Source organism: Gymnogyps californianus, chromosome 11 (genome assembly GCF_018139145.2).
Source record: "Gymnogyps californianus isolate 813 chromosome 11, ASM1813914v2, whole genome shotgun sequence".
In the NCBI taxonomy this organism is placed as follows: Eukaryota; Metazoa; Chordata; class Aves; order Accipitriformes; family Cathartidae; genus Gymnogyps; species Gymnogyps californianus.
The window spans coordinates 1,011,574-1,028,649 of NC_059481.1; the positions used below are offsets into that span (position 1 = coordinate 1,011,574).

General features: G+C 46.3%; 1 protein-coding gene across 5 annotated transcripts in view; it reads left to right on the forward strand.

Annotated features, from left to right (window-relative positions):
• Positions 1-17,076, forward strand: part of CSNK1G1 (casein kinase 1 gamma 1) — a 131,543-nt gene that overhangs the window by 101,092 nt on the left and 13,375 nt on the right. For all 5 annotated transcript variants that reach the window (XM_050903208.1, XM_050903211.1, XM_050903207.1 and 2 more), the window contains exons 6-11: positions 929-1,080; positions 8,370-8,604; positions 10,756-10,841; positions 12,944-13,028; positions 15,237-15,385; positions 16,933-17,037. In XM_050903208.1, the coding sequence (XP_050759165.1) occupies positions 929-1,080; positions 8,370-8,604; positions 10,756-10,841; positions 12,944-13,028; positions 15,237-15,385; positions 16,933-17,037 (812 nt within the window). The remainder of the gene's footprint in view (positions 1-928; positions 1,081-8,369; positions 8,605-10,755; positions 10,842-12,943; positions 13,029-15,236; positions 15,386-16,932; positions 17,038-17,076) is intronic.

Genomic DNA, 17,076 nt, shown 5'->3' on the forward strand with positions numbered 1-17,076 from the left:
TGATTAAAAAAATTTGCGGTTAGCCCTGCACTGAATTCCTCCCTGTATGGGCTGGTCTGATTTTTCTTTTTGATGAAAAGGTAATTCAGGGAGCGCTGTGCAGCTCAGTGAGTGTTCAGACACCGAGGCTGGGTTTTTTTTCCCTTTTTTTCTGGTGCCTTTCAGAAAGCTAATCCACGCAAAAAGCCACTGTCAGCTGAGTATAAATATTGCGTACTCTTGCTGAGAAATCTGTTGCTGAGCTGTTAGGTGGGAAGGGTAGGCTCTGGCTCCTACCAGTTGGGTGTCGAGAGTTTTGTGTGTGACTTACAGCAAAATGGTTTGCACATATGCTTAATGACTATGATTGCTTATTTTTACATGGTGATGGGTCAAAATTTAAATCTTTGCTCTTTTTTAACGGAAAATTTTTTTCCCCCTTTCTCGTGAGTATAATAAGAGTAAACTTTGTGTAAGGTTGTGCTGAAAAACAACAGCTATGTATTATCTTGGTTGAAAAAGCAGCCCTTTTTTGGACATGCCTCATTTTCTGCAGGGGCTGTCATCTTCCTAACTGCTCAGACGAGTGCCAGCCCACGTTTGGGGTTGTACTCTGCCTGGTGTTTAGTGCAACATAGGGAACTCTGTGTCTTGTTCCCTAAGTCCAAGCGTTTAAGCTGCCAAAGCTAGACGCTTTCATGTGGTCGTGTTATTGCTTTGAAATCCATTTGTCTATTCAGGGGTGTAGCTGAGCAAAGCCTGCACTGATTTGGCCTTCGGTTCATTCACAGTGCATGCTGAAACTTATTTGCTTGCTGGGCAAGATCAAACAGAAAGGACACTCGAGAGGTAAAAATAAAGGCTCTGCCCAGCGAAAGGTTTACATGCAGGAGGAAGGGTATTAACGTTGTCCCGTTGACTGATTTCAATTCTTTTCATATTCTTCCAGCTGAAGGGCTTCCCCAGGTGTATTACTTCGGACCGTGTGGAAAGTACAACGCCATGGTACTAGAGCTGCTTGGTCCTAGCTTGGAAGATTTATTTGACCTCTGTGATAGGACGTTCACTTTGAAGACGGTATTAATGATAGCCATCCAGCTGGTGAGTAACAGCAGGCAGGGCTCTGCCCGGCAGCCTCCACGATGCCGACTCGTGTTTATGTCAGTCCTGGGGTAGCTGAAGGATGGGGCTGGTACAGTGCGAGGTTCAGGGGTGTCTGTTGGTTGGAGAGAGAATCTTCTTGCATCGTAGAATCACAGAATAGTTTGGGTTTGAAGGGACCTTCAAAGATCTAGTCCAACCCTCCTGCCATGGGCAGGGACATCTTTCACTAGATCGGGTTGGTCAAAGCCCCATCCAACCTGACCCTGAACACTTCCAGTTACGGGGCATCCATAACTTCTCTGGGCAACCTCTTCCAGTGAATTCTTCACCCTCATCGTGAAAAATTTCTTCCTTATGTCCAACCTAAACCTACCCTTTTTCAGTTTAAAAACATTGCCCCTTGTCCTGTCCTGACAGGCCTTGGTAAAAAGTCTCTCTCCATCTTTCTTATAAAAGAAAGCTTCTCAGGTTTGAGAAAAACTCTTGCTTATGAAAGGAAGGTCAAATTATGCTTATGAGCAAACTTGCTCCTTGCGTAGCAGAACCAGAGAAGCTGGATTCCTATGGACTTGCGTCCTCTGTCCCCTACACGCCCCTGCCCCAGTACCTACCCCAGCTCCCTCTGTTTGGACATCCCCCAGAACATCTCATTTCTTACCCGCTCCCTGGGACACAGGGAGCACAGCACCCTCCCACACTCCTACTAGTTTTGCTGGTTTAGTGCTACCAGGCTGCTCATAGACTGAAAGCTCTCAGAGCGATGGGAGCTGAGCTCTCCTTAGCCAAAATACCAGCATTCAAGGTCTCTGCCTTGGTCAGATTTGGTCAAAATTGGCCAATGGGTTTAAATAACTAGCAGTTGGAAAATAATAGATCTATGGGCAGCACAACAGAGCCCCTAATTTGCCTGAAAAGGAAAGGAAACCAAGCTGAAAGTGGTAGCCTCAATTTGGGTTTGCGTTAAAAGTGGACAACATGAAAACTGAACGTACTAAACGTGGTGAGTGAACTTCCACAAGTGGGTAGGGCCCATCAGTTATCATTTTAGTTTGGCTTTCTGGTTTTCAACCTGTGGTCTGCAGATACCCAAGTGGCACAGCAGAGGTGGGACTGTATATTCACGTTAACAGATCTGTGGATAGAAGTGTTGAAGGAAAGAGAAGATGGTAAGGGAGTGAGGAACACAATCCTTTCTAAATAAACTGAAGTTTGCCACAGCAGAATCTCAAATGGAAAACTGAGGTCACAGATGCAGACGTCTGAACAGCGCCTGCCTGATATTGGGTTCATGAAGTTGTCCTCCTACGGCTGAGCGGTCTAGTTTTGTTGGCTTTGAGTGTTCCTTCATCAGTGGAAACCCAATTTATAGTATTGTTTTTGATTAAATCAAGTGGCAACAGATGGCAAATTCTTGGATATAGCTTGTATGACCTTTTGGTTGTAAAGATGTAAAACGTAAAGATGTAAATTTATTCCCATGTGACTGCTGGGGAAATCGAGGTTGTCACAGCGGTGTCCGTCTGCCTTTTGCCAAGCCCTAGGGTTGCAGATTAGCTCTGTACTTGGACGATTTTCACTGGCATCATCTGCTGATCTTGTGACCTCAGCTGGCCTGCCAACTCATCTAGACACTGGTACCAGTTTGAAAAACAGATGCTTAGGGTGATGCAGGGGGACACCAAAAGCAGTCGCAAATGGAGGAGTTGATGTTCTCCAAAAGGAGCAGGCGGTGCTGCTCCTTTTTCCAGGGGGAGATGTTTTAGGGCCTTTCCAGTCTTCTCAGGAAGATTACATGAGTTACCGGCTTGGAGCATATGCATTTAAGGAGACAGATTTAGCATCTTCAGGTGTGCCCCGTCTCCTTCCCTGGGAGGTTTCCTGGGAGAAGGAAGACGTGTTTTCTGAAGGGGCTGGCACTTACTGCTTGACTGGAATGAAAACCCTTCGCTCCAGCCACAAGGCTTTGGGGGAAATTGTCTTGGATTTATCTTAGTTCCTACACTAAATCATTGCAATCACTGTGTCACGCTCCAGTGTGAGACACACATCAGGGAAGGAAAGTTGGACTGTCAAATTCAGTGGGTTCGCCTCCATAAATTATGTTTTGCTCTTGCTTTTGACCAGCCAAGCCTGCTTAAGCTGCTGTAATTCTAACCGCAGGCATAAGGAGACATAAGACTTCACTGCTAGAATCCAGTGCGTTGCACGAGCAGTGTTTCTCTTCTCTGATGCTTGACACGCCTGTTAACGAAGCCTAATATCCAGGGAGACTTCCAAAAATGTGAATGGCCCAGTACCACCCAGACAACAGAGAGGAGCACCCTGCCCTGATGTAGGGGAGTGAGGGACAACTCAGCACGTTGCAGAAAACTGCTGCTCTGGTTCGGCTCTCACCAAAATGTCATCAAATTGTATTTTTTTTTTAAGCCCAGGAAGACCAGCCAAAGGTAAAGCAGTACTACTTGGCTGGGAGGCCCCTCTGCAGCATGGAGCTCGGGGAGCTCCCAGGAGATGACCCCGATGCTGGGAGTCACCTTTGTGTTGCCTCCCCTGCCTTGGGCTTGATCCTCTCTGGAGGGGGAGGAAGGAAACGTCTGCCATGGATGTCTTTGCACTTGTTGGAGCAGCAACACTGGGAGCCAGGGTGCCATGAGCTAGTGGGACGTTAAGTGTCCACCCCTTTGTCCCCTAGATCTTTCTCCCCTCACTTGCATGTAATGATCCCCATGTCTTTAGGAGCATCCAGTCCCTTCTCTGCTGTTTGCGTGGTTGCTTGCCGTTGCCTGCTGCAGGCTCAGCCCGACAGCAGCCAGCTGCTGCTTTCAAGGTCCCATTTAGCTGCCTTCTCCCCGCTCTCCCTCCTTAAGCCTGACCGCTGCTGCAGCACATCTCCGACACATCTACATGTGTGCTGCATGCTAAAACTAGGCAGGAACTTTGGATGTGGTGTGGTGGCACTTGATCTCCTTTTTTTGTGTCCAGCGGTCAATTTTTAACCAGAGGCATCCCTGAAAGGTGTTTTCTAATAAGCATACATGCTTGGCTGGTCTTACTTAGCTTGACAGGTAGCAGCATCTCAAGACTGGGATGGATCCTTTAACTCTACAAATGTTAGAAGAAAGAGAAGCCCTCTAGGAGAAACAAATGTATCGTCATTGTTTTAAGGAATGTCGCTTGTGATTATGGGAGAATTTAAACGTGGTTTTACATCAAGAAGACTCTCCTGGCTGAGGGAGATAGAGACCGGACGATAATGAGTCTTCAAGAAGGAGAGCCTGTTTTGGAATCTTTTCAGATGAGATGACACAGTAGGAAGGTCTGCCTGGGCAGGGGGATGAGCCACACAGCCCTCAGGTTTGTCACTAGGCTTGCATGTTCTTCTGGTAAGCGTGCGTTGTGTTCAGAGCTGTGGCAGCAGCTTATCAAACACAGCTTGAGTCGAATCAGAAACGCTCTTGGTCTAATGTACCGTTTCATACCTCTCGGTGAAAACCTGCATTGAAGGAGTCCTCTGTTTTCCTTCCCCAGTGGAAGTTTTCCAGCTCTGTTACTGCTGTAACTTGTGCATCTCCGATGCTTCACGTTGCTCTGCTAAGAGCATCAAACTGGAACTGCTTCCTCCATCCTCCGCGTGCAGCTGAATAGATCAAGTGGTTGATGTTCCTGAACGAAGCAAAGCTCAGCAATTAAAAACATGTTCACTAACGTCAGTCCCTAAAGCCCGTAAATCGGAAGTCATCTTAGGGCTTTGCGGAGCTGACTTGGTGTTTGGGCTGAGGGAGAATGTTTTTTTTTATTCTGGCTTCAATTTTTCACTCTTGGCCAGGTCCAACGTGTGCGATGCTCATTGACAACTCAGTTTTGTCAAGAGTAAATGTTATTTTCACCCTTGCTTTATGTGCTTGCCATCAGAGACAAGGTCTGTTGTGCCAGGCAGTGTGCAAATACTTCTGGCTGCTGTCTGGACGAAGTCACAGTGAAAAGTTTTTTGACTGGTGATCATCAAAATTGTATTGCGTAAGAGACACCAAAACAGCCTTTAAACAGGAGGAATTTTTTTATCTCTGCTGAGCTGATCTATATTCAAGCAGGTGATGCATGGAAGAAGGGCTCAAATTTACCAAGAGGGTCTAGAGATGGGATTGCCATGGAGATCAGATCCTCAAGAGTTACCTTTTTGGGGGAAGAGGGTTTATTACACTTGCTTCCTTGGCAGGAGAAAGGAAAATAAAAGCATGGGTTTCTTTGGCATCTGGTTAAATGACACAAATATTCTCTCATTTCTCAGCTGCAGTGCAGGGGTCCCCTGGCTGTGTGCCAGGGGATGCTCTCCCCTCCTAGAGGTTTCTCCGACATCTGAAATGGCGATTTGTGGCTCCGAACATGGACTCGGCCGGCCTGCTTTAATTCACAAGCAGAGTCTCCCATCCGCCCCTAGTGTTCCTGTGCCCTATGATAAAATGCCATAGTCTGTTCTTACTACTGTTGAAATAACAGAGCAGATGTTAACACTGCTTCACAGTCACTGTTTTTCCAGTATAAAAGCAATTTCAACAGTTAGTCCCAGCTCCTTGCAGTGGTTTCTCTGTCCGTAGAAGAATTAATGCACAGACATTAGAGCCTGTAGTTCAAACACAAAGGAGTGGGCACCGTGTCTCTGCATCCAGCACATTTCTGGAGCGGGAACTCCACTTCGCCTCTCCTTCAACTATGCAATGGGTTTGAGTCAGGCCGAGGTCGTGCTGCACCGGCGCTGCTTGTTTCTTCTCGGGCAGCAAGCCTGGAAGGGCAGTGCAGCGCAGATAGTCACCAGCTCCCCATCGCTAGCAGCCACAAGCAGGGCGAGTGTCTTGTCAGGGTGAATAAAGCATGGAGGCTACTCCGGGAAACATATTTCTGACTTGGAGAGCGTCTTTCAGCCGTCATTGGCTGTGCTCAGCTCTCCGGCAACACATCATGAAGCATCCAGGCAGGTGGAAGTAAAGAAAAAGGAATATGAAAGACCCAGCAGCATCTGTGTGTGTGGGGTGGAAGCAAAAAAGGCAGGTAAATAAATATCTCTAAGTGCTGCTGGAGCGTATCGGTTCATCTGACATCTCAGCTGTCCAAGTTGTTGTCCTGGCCAATGCAATTTGCTATGCGTTTTTAAGGAACAAAAAAAATAGGCTTTTTTCAGGTTGTGTAATTGCTGTTGGCCGTTTCAATAACTGAGCTTCTCTGGTAGCAGGGACAAATCAAATGAGCCAGTCAGGCTCTGTTTGAAAGTTTGTTATGTATGGAGAGACGAGGAAACGCTTTGTTCCAGTTTTAAGGGTTGCATCTTAATTTGAATTGCCTCCCGACATACCTTTTTGTCTTCCAACCTGCTGCTGTGTCCTGTAGGTGATTCAAAGCGTGAAGAATGGCTGAAGTGCAGAGCATCTGCTCTGTTCTGCATCATCCTATAATTGATTAGAAATAATGGCTGTTAGCTGTGAAACCCATTTTCTCAGCACATTGAAATAAATCACTACTTAGAGGGGAGGGGAAGAGCAGCACATGCTGTTACCTTCTTTGAAGAGCCTTTGAGCAAGTTCTGTTTTTTAAGACTGATTCACCTGCAGTCAATTTTTTCCTGTCTACTGCCCTCCTTGTACAGCATTTTTTATTTTATAAGGAGTGCTGCCCCCTCCTGCCTGTTACTTCTTTCTGAATGGTGGAAATACAGCAGATTTTCCTTAAAAATAAGGTATCTGATAAACCTCTGGGAGCGAGATGGAGTGATCACACGCCTGCGGAGCTTTCAGCCAGGTGTGGATCCAAGATCTGTAAAGAGAAAGAGAGATCTGGTTTTGCCAGCTGAGAATGCGTCTGAATTCAGAGCAAGAAACCAAAGAGCAGTCGGGGTTTATCAGCCCAACGGTGCTCACAGTCGAGGCAAGCGGGGTGGTTGGAGGGACTGACATGGGGTTACTGCTGCCTGGGCAGCTGCGGGAAAGGCTGGCTCGGTGATCCAGAGCTCCAGCCTGCCCCGCGCGGGAGGTACGGAGCTGTCCTGCCAGTATCGACCCAGCGCAGAACCGCCCAGGAACTGGTGACTCCCCGCAGGGAGCTCCCTGGCGGGGGTGACCAGCCGGTGGCTCTCACCTTAGATGTTCCCCAGATCTGATAGCATCACGCTGTGAGGTCCACCGCAACGGTGCGGCAGTGACCTCTGCGGACTGATACTCGTTAGTGCAATATTTGGAGTTTGCAAGAGCTTTGCAACGGTTTCGCAGGGTTGCAAGCCTGCATGCAGACAGGTAGATTCAAATGGCCTTTCCAAAGAAGCATCTTGCTTAAAAAAGCCACCGTGCCCTACAGCATGCCACGGCAGCCGCGGACCAGGATAGCCATAAATGGGTATTCACATGTTTTCATTTAAAACCTAAAAAGGAAATTAAAAGGTAATAAATTAAATGAAATTGTGAGTTATTTCCAATTGGAATCATCTGTTAAGTTAGGAACTCAAAGGCGAACTGCTTGGTGACCTATTCAAACTTCACCTGCAATATATTTAGTTTCAAAAGCAATATTAATGATGAGCATCTGAATAAGGTGCATTTTTAGAGGGGAAACGGCCCTCCATCGTCTTGGAAGTGGGGTTCCTGTCCTTCTACCTTCCCTTCTCAATCGTACTGCCAGAACAAAGTTAGTCAAAAGCTGAAAAACATTCCAGCTATTCCTAGTTGACAACCGATGAGATTAACTATTATTTTTAGTCAGCGTTGAGGATCGTAAGGCTTCCGCCTGCCCAAAAATCCCCCTCCATGAAGAATCTGGTGTGTCTAAGACAACATATGGGTCGAGGGAGGAAGGTGGTAAGACACAGAGCAACAAGGGAAGGCTGTGGGCAAGGGAAGAGCTCTTGGTAACCGGTTTAGTATGTTTAAAATCAATACAAAAAGGCTGCTGCAGTTCCCCGTGGCATTCTTCCAAGAGCTGTGTCCCAGTGGTAACGTTTCAGAAACAGCCTTTGCAATTTCTGTAGGAATAAAGTCAGGGAGCGCACAGTACGGTAGCCGGGGAGAGGAGAGGATGACAAATTCCTCTTCCAACTCTGCATCAGAGGACGCGACCCAGCTCCGATCGTAACTGCTGCCTTGGTTCACTCTGTCTGTTGTTGCATTTCTCGTAGAGTAGCTGAAATCTGAGATAGCACTGAGCCGAGGCTCGGTGATGGGCTGATAAAACCTTGCTGCCTTGTTAGCCAGGAAAGCACAGTAGCTGGTCTGCTCGCAAATAACTTTTGCCTCGTTGTTTTGCAGATATCTCGAATGGAGTACGTGCATTCGAAGAACCTCATCTACCGAGATGTCAAGCCAGAAAACTTCCTTATTGGCCGGCAAGGCAATAAGAAAGAGCACGTCATTCACATCATAGACTTTGGATTGGCGAAGGAGTACATTGACCCAGAAACCAAAAAACACATACCTTACAGGGAACACAAGAGCTTAACTGGAACGGCAAGATACATGTCCATCAACACGCATCTTGGCAAAGGTTGGTGGGAGCTTGCCGTGCTGAGTCCTGTAGACCTCCGATGGTAGCTTGGCTTACGGCTCTCTCGTGCCCTTCAAGCTATTTGTAAACCTCTCAATGCCATGAGGCTGTTTACAGTTGTGAGGCTTATTTTTTTTTTTTCCCCTTTGGAGGAACTGAGATAGCTGAAATGTTGGAAGCCTTGTAATTATAGTTTTTATTAGGAACTAAATAACTGGTAGCAACCCTGCACTGATAAAAGGCAAGTAGGCGGGTAGTAATTGCCGCACTAAATGATGACCAAATAGATTTTTATAGCACAGCTCTGTACCGGTACCTTCCACTTTCTGGTGTTAGAGTTGGATGTTCCCTGACCTAATAACTGGTTGGAGAAAATTAATGATTTAACTAATTTTAAACCTGGCTTTCATCTCCTCTCCTCACTGCCTTCTTTCATACCAGAAGATTACATTTCTGTGGCTGAAAGGCAAAAAACCTTATTAAATGTTTATATTCACTTAAATTCATAAGAGCACTAAGATAATGGAATATTCTTTTGAGTAGCCTCCCAGCTATGAGAACAAGGCATTGCTGGCTTTCACGTCTCTTGGAGAGCTCACTCTCTTTGGGGAGTAAGGAGGGACGAGCCCAACTTCTAATTTTGGAAAACCTGGTGAAGAGTCAGGAAGGGATGGAGGAGTGAGAAGCTGCTGTGGGAGCAGGCTCGGGAACTGCTGGTGCCGGGGATGCGCTCTGTGGGTGGATGTGGAAAGAAGATCCGCTTGCGTTTGAAGTACATCACGTGCCTTCTTTAGGACCCTTTTCCCTGCAGGTTTTGCAGCTCACGCCGCAGCTCCTGTGGGAGAAGAGGTGGTTCTGGGCGGGTGTATTTGAGCAGGAAAAGGTTGGCTACCAGCTGGGCAGGGGCCTGTCTCTGCCCAGAAGGGTTTCGTGGGGCTGATGCTTTGCTGGTGAGGCCAGCCCAGGTGGAGTCGGTCCCTTCACATTTCAGGACCAAGCAAAGTGAAGGAGTCCGATTGCAATTTTTCTGAAAGATGAGTGCATTCAACCATCCTCCCGAGAAGTTCATCTGCATCGTTGCACTAAACTACCCAGGACATCCTCTTTTTTTTCCCTTTTTACAGCTATATCAGGGTAACCTGCAGGAACTGTCATCTCAGTTCCCTTCTGCTGAGCGTTCTCACCCCCAGCATCTTTTGAGGGTTAAATTTGCTGCTGCTTTTGAAGGAGGGTCATGCTGTGCAAAGCGCTGCCTTTTTCTCCTCTTGCAGATGATGCAGCGTCAGGGACAGCTCACGTGCAGTTTTTCGTGGCGTGTGGGCTGCATGACTAGATCTGCTCCGGATTGCGGCTATGGAGCACGTTATTTGCTTGCAGGTGGAGATTCGGAGGAGAGGAGGTTGCATCAAATCAGTCTGCAAGCTCAGTGAACCCAAGTCTGCACAATGCAGCCCAGCACAGCGGCAGTCCCATACTGTTGCCCTCCAGATTTGTTGTTCCGTCTTGTATCCTCCCTTGGGATTTTTGATACATTTTGGGAGATTATTTTAAGGATGCTTTTTCCTTTGGCTTGAGGCCCCTTTTTTTCCCCCTCGTTTATAATCATAACATCTGCATGGCGACAGCAGCAAGTGTTTCACAAGGAAAAGCAGTGCTAGGAGGAGCTATTTTTGATCTGCTCTGATGTGATGAGCTGCAGAAGCAGTTGGGAAAGGGTTGGCACTTTGCAACATGGTAGTTCCCTGCAGCTGGTTGCAAGCGTCCCCTGCCTGTTCCTGTGTAGTTCAGAGGAAATAACATAGTCCAGCACCACATCGCAGGTCCACCATCGGCGCTGGCAGTCCAGAGAAGAACTGGGGAATGGCTTTATTCCTCTGCGATTAATACTTCCACCTCTTATCCGTTCTGCCTAAGGCTGGGCAGTATGTCTTACAGCTCCTGTGTTATTTCATGCCTTCTAGCTGATCTTTTCTTTACGTATTTCATGGGTTTTTGTAACAGGTTCTAGGTGGTTTTGGACAAGATCTGAGCTATAGACAGCAAGTGAACTTCCCTGTGATAACTTTATCACAGAAATACATGTGGCTACTGATCAGATCTCAGATCTATTTCTGCAGCTACAGCAATAATTTGTCATCTCTTCTGTTTTAGAGCAAAGTCGTCGAGATGACTTGGAAGCCCTCGGCCATATGTTTATGTATTTCCTCCGAGGCAGTCTGCCCTGGCAAGGATTGAAGGTAGGTTTGAGCTTTAGGTTTTGCCCTTTGAAACTTTGTCTGGTCTCTGCCCAAATGAGAAGCTGGTGGGGAAACATTTGCAAAATCCAGCCAGAAACGCTGTCCTCTCCTTTGTGTCCTTGAAGTCTAACGACAAGGCGTTAGCTTTACCTACAGGAAGGATTTTAAGATAGAAGTACGTTACCTGTCACTTCAAGTTGCCATTAGCTTAGCTGAATTGGTACAAGTCTGGAGAGAAGGTTCAGCAGAGGCAGATGAGCGGCTGGGACAGGGACGGCAATGAGAGAGCTGTTGGAGCAGCTTTGCTGTAACATGAAGCTGCCCCGAGCTGGAGTGCGACTGGGACACAGTGGTTGTTTATGAAATTCCAGTTACAGCAAACAATTCCCCAGCTGCATCTGTGAAACGTGTTTATGATGGGAGCAGTTTGATGGTTTTAGATACGCAGATGGACTTCAGCTTGAAAAACTGGTTTTCTGGCAGAAGTATTGAGCTTGGCTTCCCTCCAGAGACACTGGACACTCAGTGCTTAGAAGTTTATGAAATGTCATGTACAATGTGGAGGGCTGCAAGCAGCTGAGTTACAGCAACCACAGCTAACACCCGTCAGCTGAACTAACTAGTAGTAAGTAATTTGGTGGCTCTGAAGCTGTTGGTAGCTGCATCTTCACTTCTCCATCACTTTCCTGATGATTAAGCTACTGTGTTTGACTTTGGAATTGCAGTGAGTGAAAGGATCGAATTTGATCAGGTTAGGAGAAGGTTTATTAATGAAGACAATAACTCCTGTTAGACCTGTTAGTACTGTTGGAAAAAGGAGACAAGCTTTTGGGCTCGCAAGCTGCTCAGCAGAGTGCTGCTATGGTCAGTGGCAGTGGCTTGCGTGATAGACCTTGTTAAGCTGTTTTGTCACCACCTATCGGAGTTAGTCTCAGCTTAGCCTTAGCAGACGTGCCAGAAATGTTGGCAACAACTCATAGAAGCAAAGAAAGGGTTTTTCAGTCATGATTGTGAAAGAAACCAGAATCTCTCTGACTTTAAGTTCACACCTCTGTAAGTGTGTTATTCTATTACATACTTTGTTTCTGGCTTAGTTGAACTCATCTGCTTTAAATTAATCCTGTAAATTATTCTAAAATAATTCCAGGTTTAGACAAGGTTCTACAAAATTTCCTCAGTTCAGTGCTGAACTTGATAAGAATTAGTTGACTCCTTCTTGAAGTCCTGCATTTCTTTAGCTCCAGAACAAACACAGACTCTTCAGCTTGATCTAGAATATGGCATCTTCACTCTTCTAGGTTTCCTCAGCTTACACTTTTGGTCTATACTGTCAGTGTTAACATCTTGAGAGAACATCTTACGATGCTAATTATGCTGCTGCCAGGTCTAATTGGCATATTTTGAAATGCAGGCAATAAAGCGCGTTCTTAGGGTGCCAGCTGGAGCAGTTTTCTGCTTCAGGGGGGATTTAGGTGGGAAATCTAACTGAAAATTGTTTCATTTTCTTGATGACCAGACTTTTAATCAGTGCTAAGTGACAGACAGTTTGGGGGTGAAAGGAGAGGCAGTATGGGAGTAGCGAGAAGTGTGACTGATGTAGTTATCTATGTGGTGGCATTCTATTATACACAGTAAAACCCAAATTGCCGTTGCAATTTACCTACTTTTACAGTTGTTTATGAAGGCATCTTGGTTGCCGATGGCTCTAAGCCTAGGACCCGATACTGATGTGCAATCATAGCATATGCAGCTTTGTTTTCCTGTCCCATGAAAGCTTCCCTATACAGTCCTCAGGACTGGACTGGTAAGAAATTAACCTTGTAAGACACTAACAAGGGTCCTTCCTTTCAAGTACTGAAGATGTTTTGAATGTGTCCTTGGATATTCTTTGCCAATAGCACGTAAAATGCATAGTGAGAATTACAACAGGGTAAGATAGTATTCCTACTAGTGTAGTCTAGGATGCAGTTCAGTTAGAAGTAACGTCTTCTGATACCACCCAGAACCGGTATTAAATACCTTGTTTTTCTTCCCATACAGCATGTCGTTTATCACATGGTTGAACTCTTTCTCCACAACTGTTTTGTCTTTGTGCGCTACAGGCTGACACCTTAAAAGAGAGGTATCAGAAGATTGGGGACACAAAGAGAAACACTCCGGTTGAAGTTCTCTGTGAGAACTTTCCAGGTAAAGCCCTGATGGGACCATTTGAGTGCAGCTGGAGGTGGACATACCTTGTTAAATATGATGGTTCTGAGCTCCTCTGGCAGAAAGTATTTGGATGATGTGTATCCATTATGTTGTTCCTCAAGCTGGCAAACAACTGGAGCTGCCGCTATAAATTAGCAGGGCCTGAGGGCTTGTGGCCATGGCTTAAAATGAGCATAACTCTTCTCATGAAGGAGGCTGGACAATGCTCCAGTGCCTCGTGTTCCTGCTTTGCTGGCCTCGTTATTTTCCCTCTCCCAAGTGACCGTGTTGGATCTACTGAGTTAATTCTTTTCCAAATTGAAGGTTTTACAGGTGTTAAAATTGTAGGTGGCCAGCTTAGAAGATGGGATGATGTGTTTGTCCTTGAATTCCACCTTCTGACAGCAATTTTAAGGAGAGTATTACTAAAGATGTGCTTCTAGCCAAGCCCAACACCTTTTCTCCAGTTAAACAAAAGCCCACCTTGGAGCTGGGAGAGCAGAATACAAAGTTAAAGCCCTCCCCAGGTACCCTGTGGCCTCTCCCCAGGTACCCTGTGGCCTTCACAGAGTGGGGGTTTTTTGGTGTTTTTTGAAATCCTGGCACCAGGGAGAGCACCCAGGTCCCCACGATTAGTCCCATTCCTGTAGGAGCCATTGTGTCACATGGCTCTTTCCCAGCATGAGGAGCAGCAAGCCTGGAAGGGGATCGTTGTTCACTCAAGTCATGCTAATTCCCCAGACATAATTGCATCCAAAATCCACCTAGTTCCAAGTAGAAGAGCTTCAGGTTGGCTGTTCTCATCTTTTTCCCCAATACTCCTTCCTCAGAGCTCGGTCACACCTGCAGGTCTGGGCTGAAGGGAGATGAGAGAACTTCTATTCCTTGCTCGCCTGAAACCTGTTGGTCCTCCACCTTTCAGAGATACTAGCAGGAAGAGGGGATTACCTTTCTTCTCCTCCTTTTTTTCCTGTTATACCTCCATGTGACATGCAAGCTGCAAGCCACAGACAGAGTTAAATATCGATAAGCAATGGCGTTCTTATTTTTGTTAGCTAAAGGCAAAAACCATGCTGGTGTATCAGTCGTACTGCAGTGCACAGACTCGCGCCTCATACTGAGCTCTGCTCCAGCGTCCTACCTTGGCTTAGGCATGAGCCAAGGGAGAGCTGGGAAGGGGCAGGACATGAATTACCAGGGCTCAGTTCTCTCTGCATGCAAAGTATGACCCAGATGCAGGAAAGCAATTAATTAGCTTAAGACCAAACACTGTTCTGTGTGCGCCAGGTAAATTAACTTTGGAGACTCGCCTTCCAAGTCTTGTTTTGAATATTCAAGGCTATGATTGATGTAATGACGCTGGGCAGCACAGTGCTCTGGGCAGCCAGACCCTAGTTGTTGCTGGAGCTCAGGGGTGCCACAGGGTGCCCACCACCATCTCCTGCTTTCCTTCCCCTGATGAAATCGCTGTGGCTATTTTGAATGTCTGTGTGAGCAGACATACATGTGAGCATCCTGTTGGCAGGTTCGGTGAGTTGGCATTTATTGTACGGTGTGGTTTAGTGTTTGTTTTTATACAAAGGTATAGAATAAAACTAGCTCTGGAACTCAGATTTGAGGTGGAGCAGCAGCTCTCTGGAGCAGAGGTGGGACTTCCACCTTTGCTTGAGAAGTGTTTGAATTGATTTGCATTGTGGACTATTACTAAACCCCCTACTTTGGTAGGGGAAAAGCCAGAGGTAGCACCAGCAGCCCAGACAGTTCTCTCACAGCATGATGCTCAATGGTAAAACACAGACGTTGGTTTATAACAACTGGTTCAGAAGATTCAGAATAAAAGCAGACTATTATTAGACTTCAGGCAGGGCAGGAGGGCTCCGGGAAGCTGAGTGACATTCATCTAGCAATAAATAAAAGACTGTTGAGTAGGTCACTGAGGGTGAAGACTTGTTGGATATCGTCAGCTTCTGTCAATCCACGTGGCTCAGCTGAACTTAGCGGAGCCTGGACAACTCGCGTCACTGGTGATCTGGCCCTCAGCCCAACTTTAAGCATGAACTTTGAGCCTAGTGCCATGGGAAAGCCTCGCTGGAGTTAATTGAAAAGCAATTTCCAGTGTGTGCGTTGGCTCTGAGAGGCTTGTAAATGATGGAGCTCATGTGCGAGCAGGACTGATGCTGCTGCTTTTTTCCCCTTTTCCAACAGAGGAGATGGCCACGTACCTCCGTTATGTTCGGCGATTAGACTTCTTTGAGAGACCAGACTACGATTATTTACGAACCATCTTCACAGAGCTGTTTGAAAAGAAAGGCTACACCTTTGACTACGCCTATGACTGGGTCGGCAGGCCAATTGTAAGTTGTCCCTGCAAAATGCAGTGCCTTGCCTTTCAGGTGCTGCTTCCCCACCACCTGGCTCTTTGTTCCTGATTATCCCAATTAATACCAGTGAGCTTAGGATCAAGTCTTTCACTTCTGTTCTCTAGCTAACTTGGGCTCAACATAGTGAGATGTCCTGATGTTGTGTTCAGGGGGTTCTTGCAGTGCCTTGAAGTTTCCCTAAGGGGCAGAAGGCCCCTTCCTACCTCTTTGGGCTTGCCCTGGTGGGGCATTCAAACCTGATTTTCCCACTTGTGGCAATGAACGTGACTAGACTTAATTTCCTCTAGCCTAGCACAGGATTTGAGACCAATATCTAAAGACATCCCTCTTAAAGCAGGAGAGCATACTTGCTACCTCAGCACTGAATGGTGGAAGACTTGTATAATGGTCAAGTTCTCATCGAGATGTATGGGAGATCTAGGCAGAGCTCCGATGGATGCTCAGTGAATAGTAACAGCAAACCAGTTCCGAGCTCAAAAGATCTTGGGGCTTACCCTACTCCGGAAGCTGAACCAGCTCTTTATAGCACATGGCAAGGAAATGCGGGAGTAAGCAAGCTCCATTTAGCAGTTCCATGACACCAGATGGACCATAATCATGATCTCATTGCATCACTTCTATTGTCAAAAGCCATTTATACTCAAGAAGACCTTGGCCAAAAGATGTGTCGTGGGGAAATCTGATAGAAAAGTCTAAAGCTCTTCTGCTGGCTGCCTGTCGCTTGTGTTTTGTGTCGTTCTGCTGATAGTCTTCTTGCTAACGGCCAGTCACCATACACCGGCAATGGCAAAGGCATCTGTCAATTAATTGTCACTGGTGCCAGATCAAATGCCTTCAGTGCTACACTTGATACCGTTGCCAGTGATTTACCGTCCCAACTATATTTAGCATTACCAATGTTTACTGTGCCCAGAACAGTTCGTAAGAAATCATTCCCTTTGTGAATCATGATTTTTCTCCTCATTTTTGTTTAATTATAAAAGCAGTTGATAAAAAGCACCTTGCAAGACAAGCATGCTATTGCTGACAACTGCAGTGGTTGCTATGGAGATTTTGATGTTGTGAGCAGGGATTATGACTTTGGTGAGAATAGAGCAGACGAAGCTTTAATTTTAACACGTCCTGTTTCTATGCAAGCATGATTTTTAAAAGTGGCAAGACGATGAGATGAGGAAAACAAGTCTGTATATTTTCAGTTGTAATAATCCTATGTGAGGCGCATTAGGTGTGATCTGACATCGATACAGATACCTAACTATATCTTTTTAATTAATTTTTATACAAGATGTTTGGTGCTGGTGTCCAGCATGAAATCACATGTCCATCAAATCACGGGGATTTTATAGCCTGGCTGTAATTCTCCTTGGTTACTGTCAGTACCTTTGGACAGTGTTTTGATGTTTTCCTGCTTCTACCTGATGGGAGCCAGCCTGTCAAGTTAGGTTTGTGCACGCATGTGTTGAGAGAGAGAGCAGCATCTTCAGCATTGGCTTCATCCTAACGAACACCTTGTTTTCCAGCCTACTCCAGTGGGATCTGTTCACGTAGATTCTGGGACGTCCGCAGTAACAAGAGACAGCCACGTCCATAGGGATCGACCATCGCAGCAGGCCCTTCGCAATCAGGTGCGTTGCTCACAAGTGCTTCGGCAGTGCCGCGTTGTT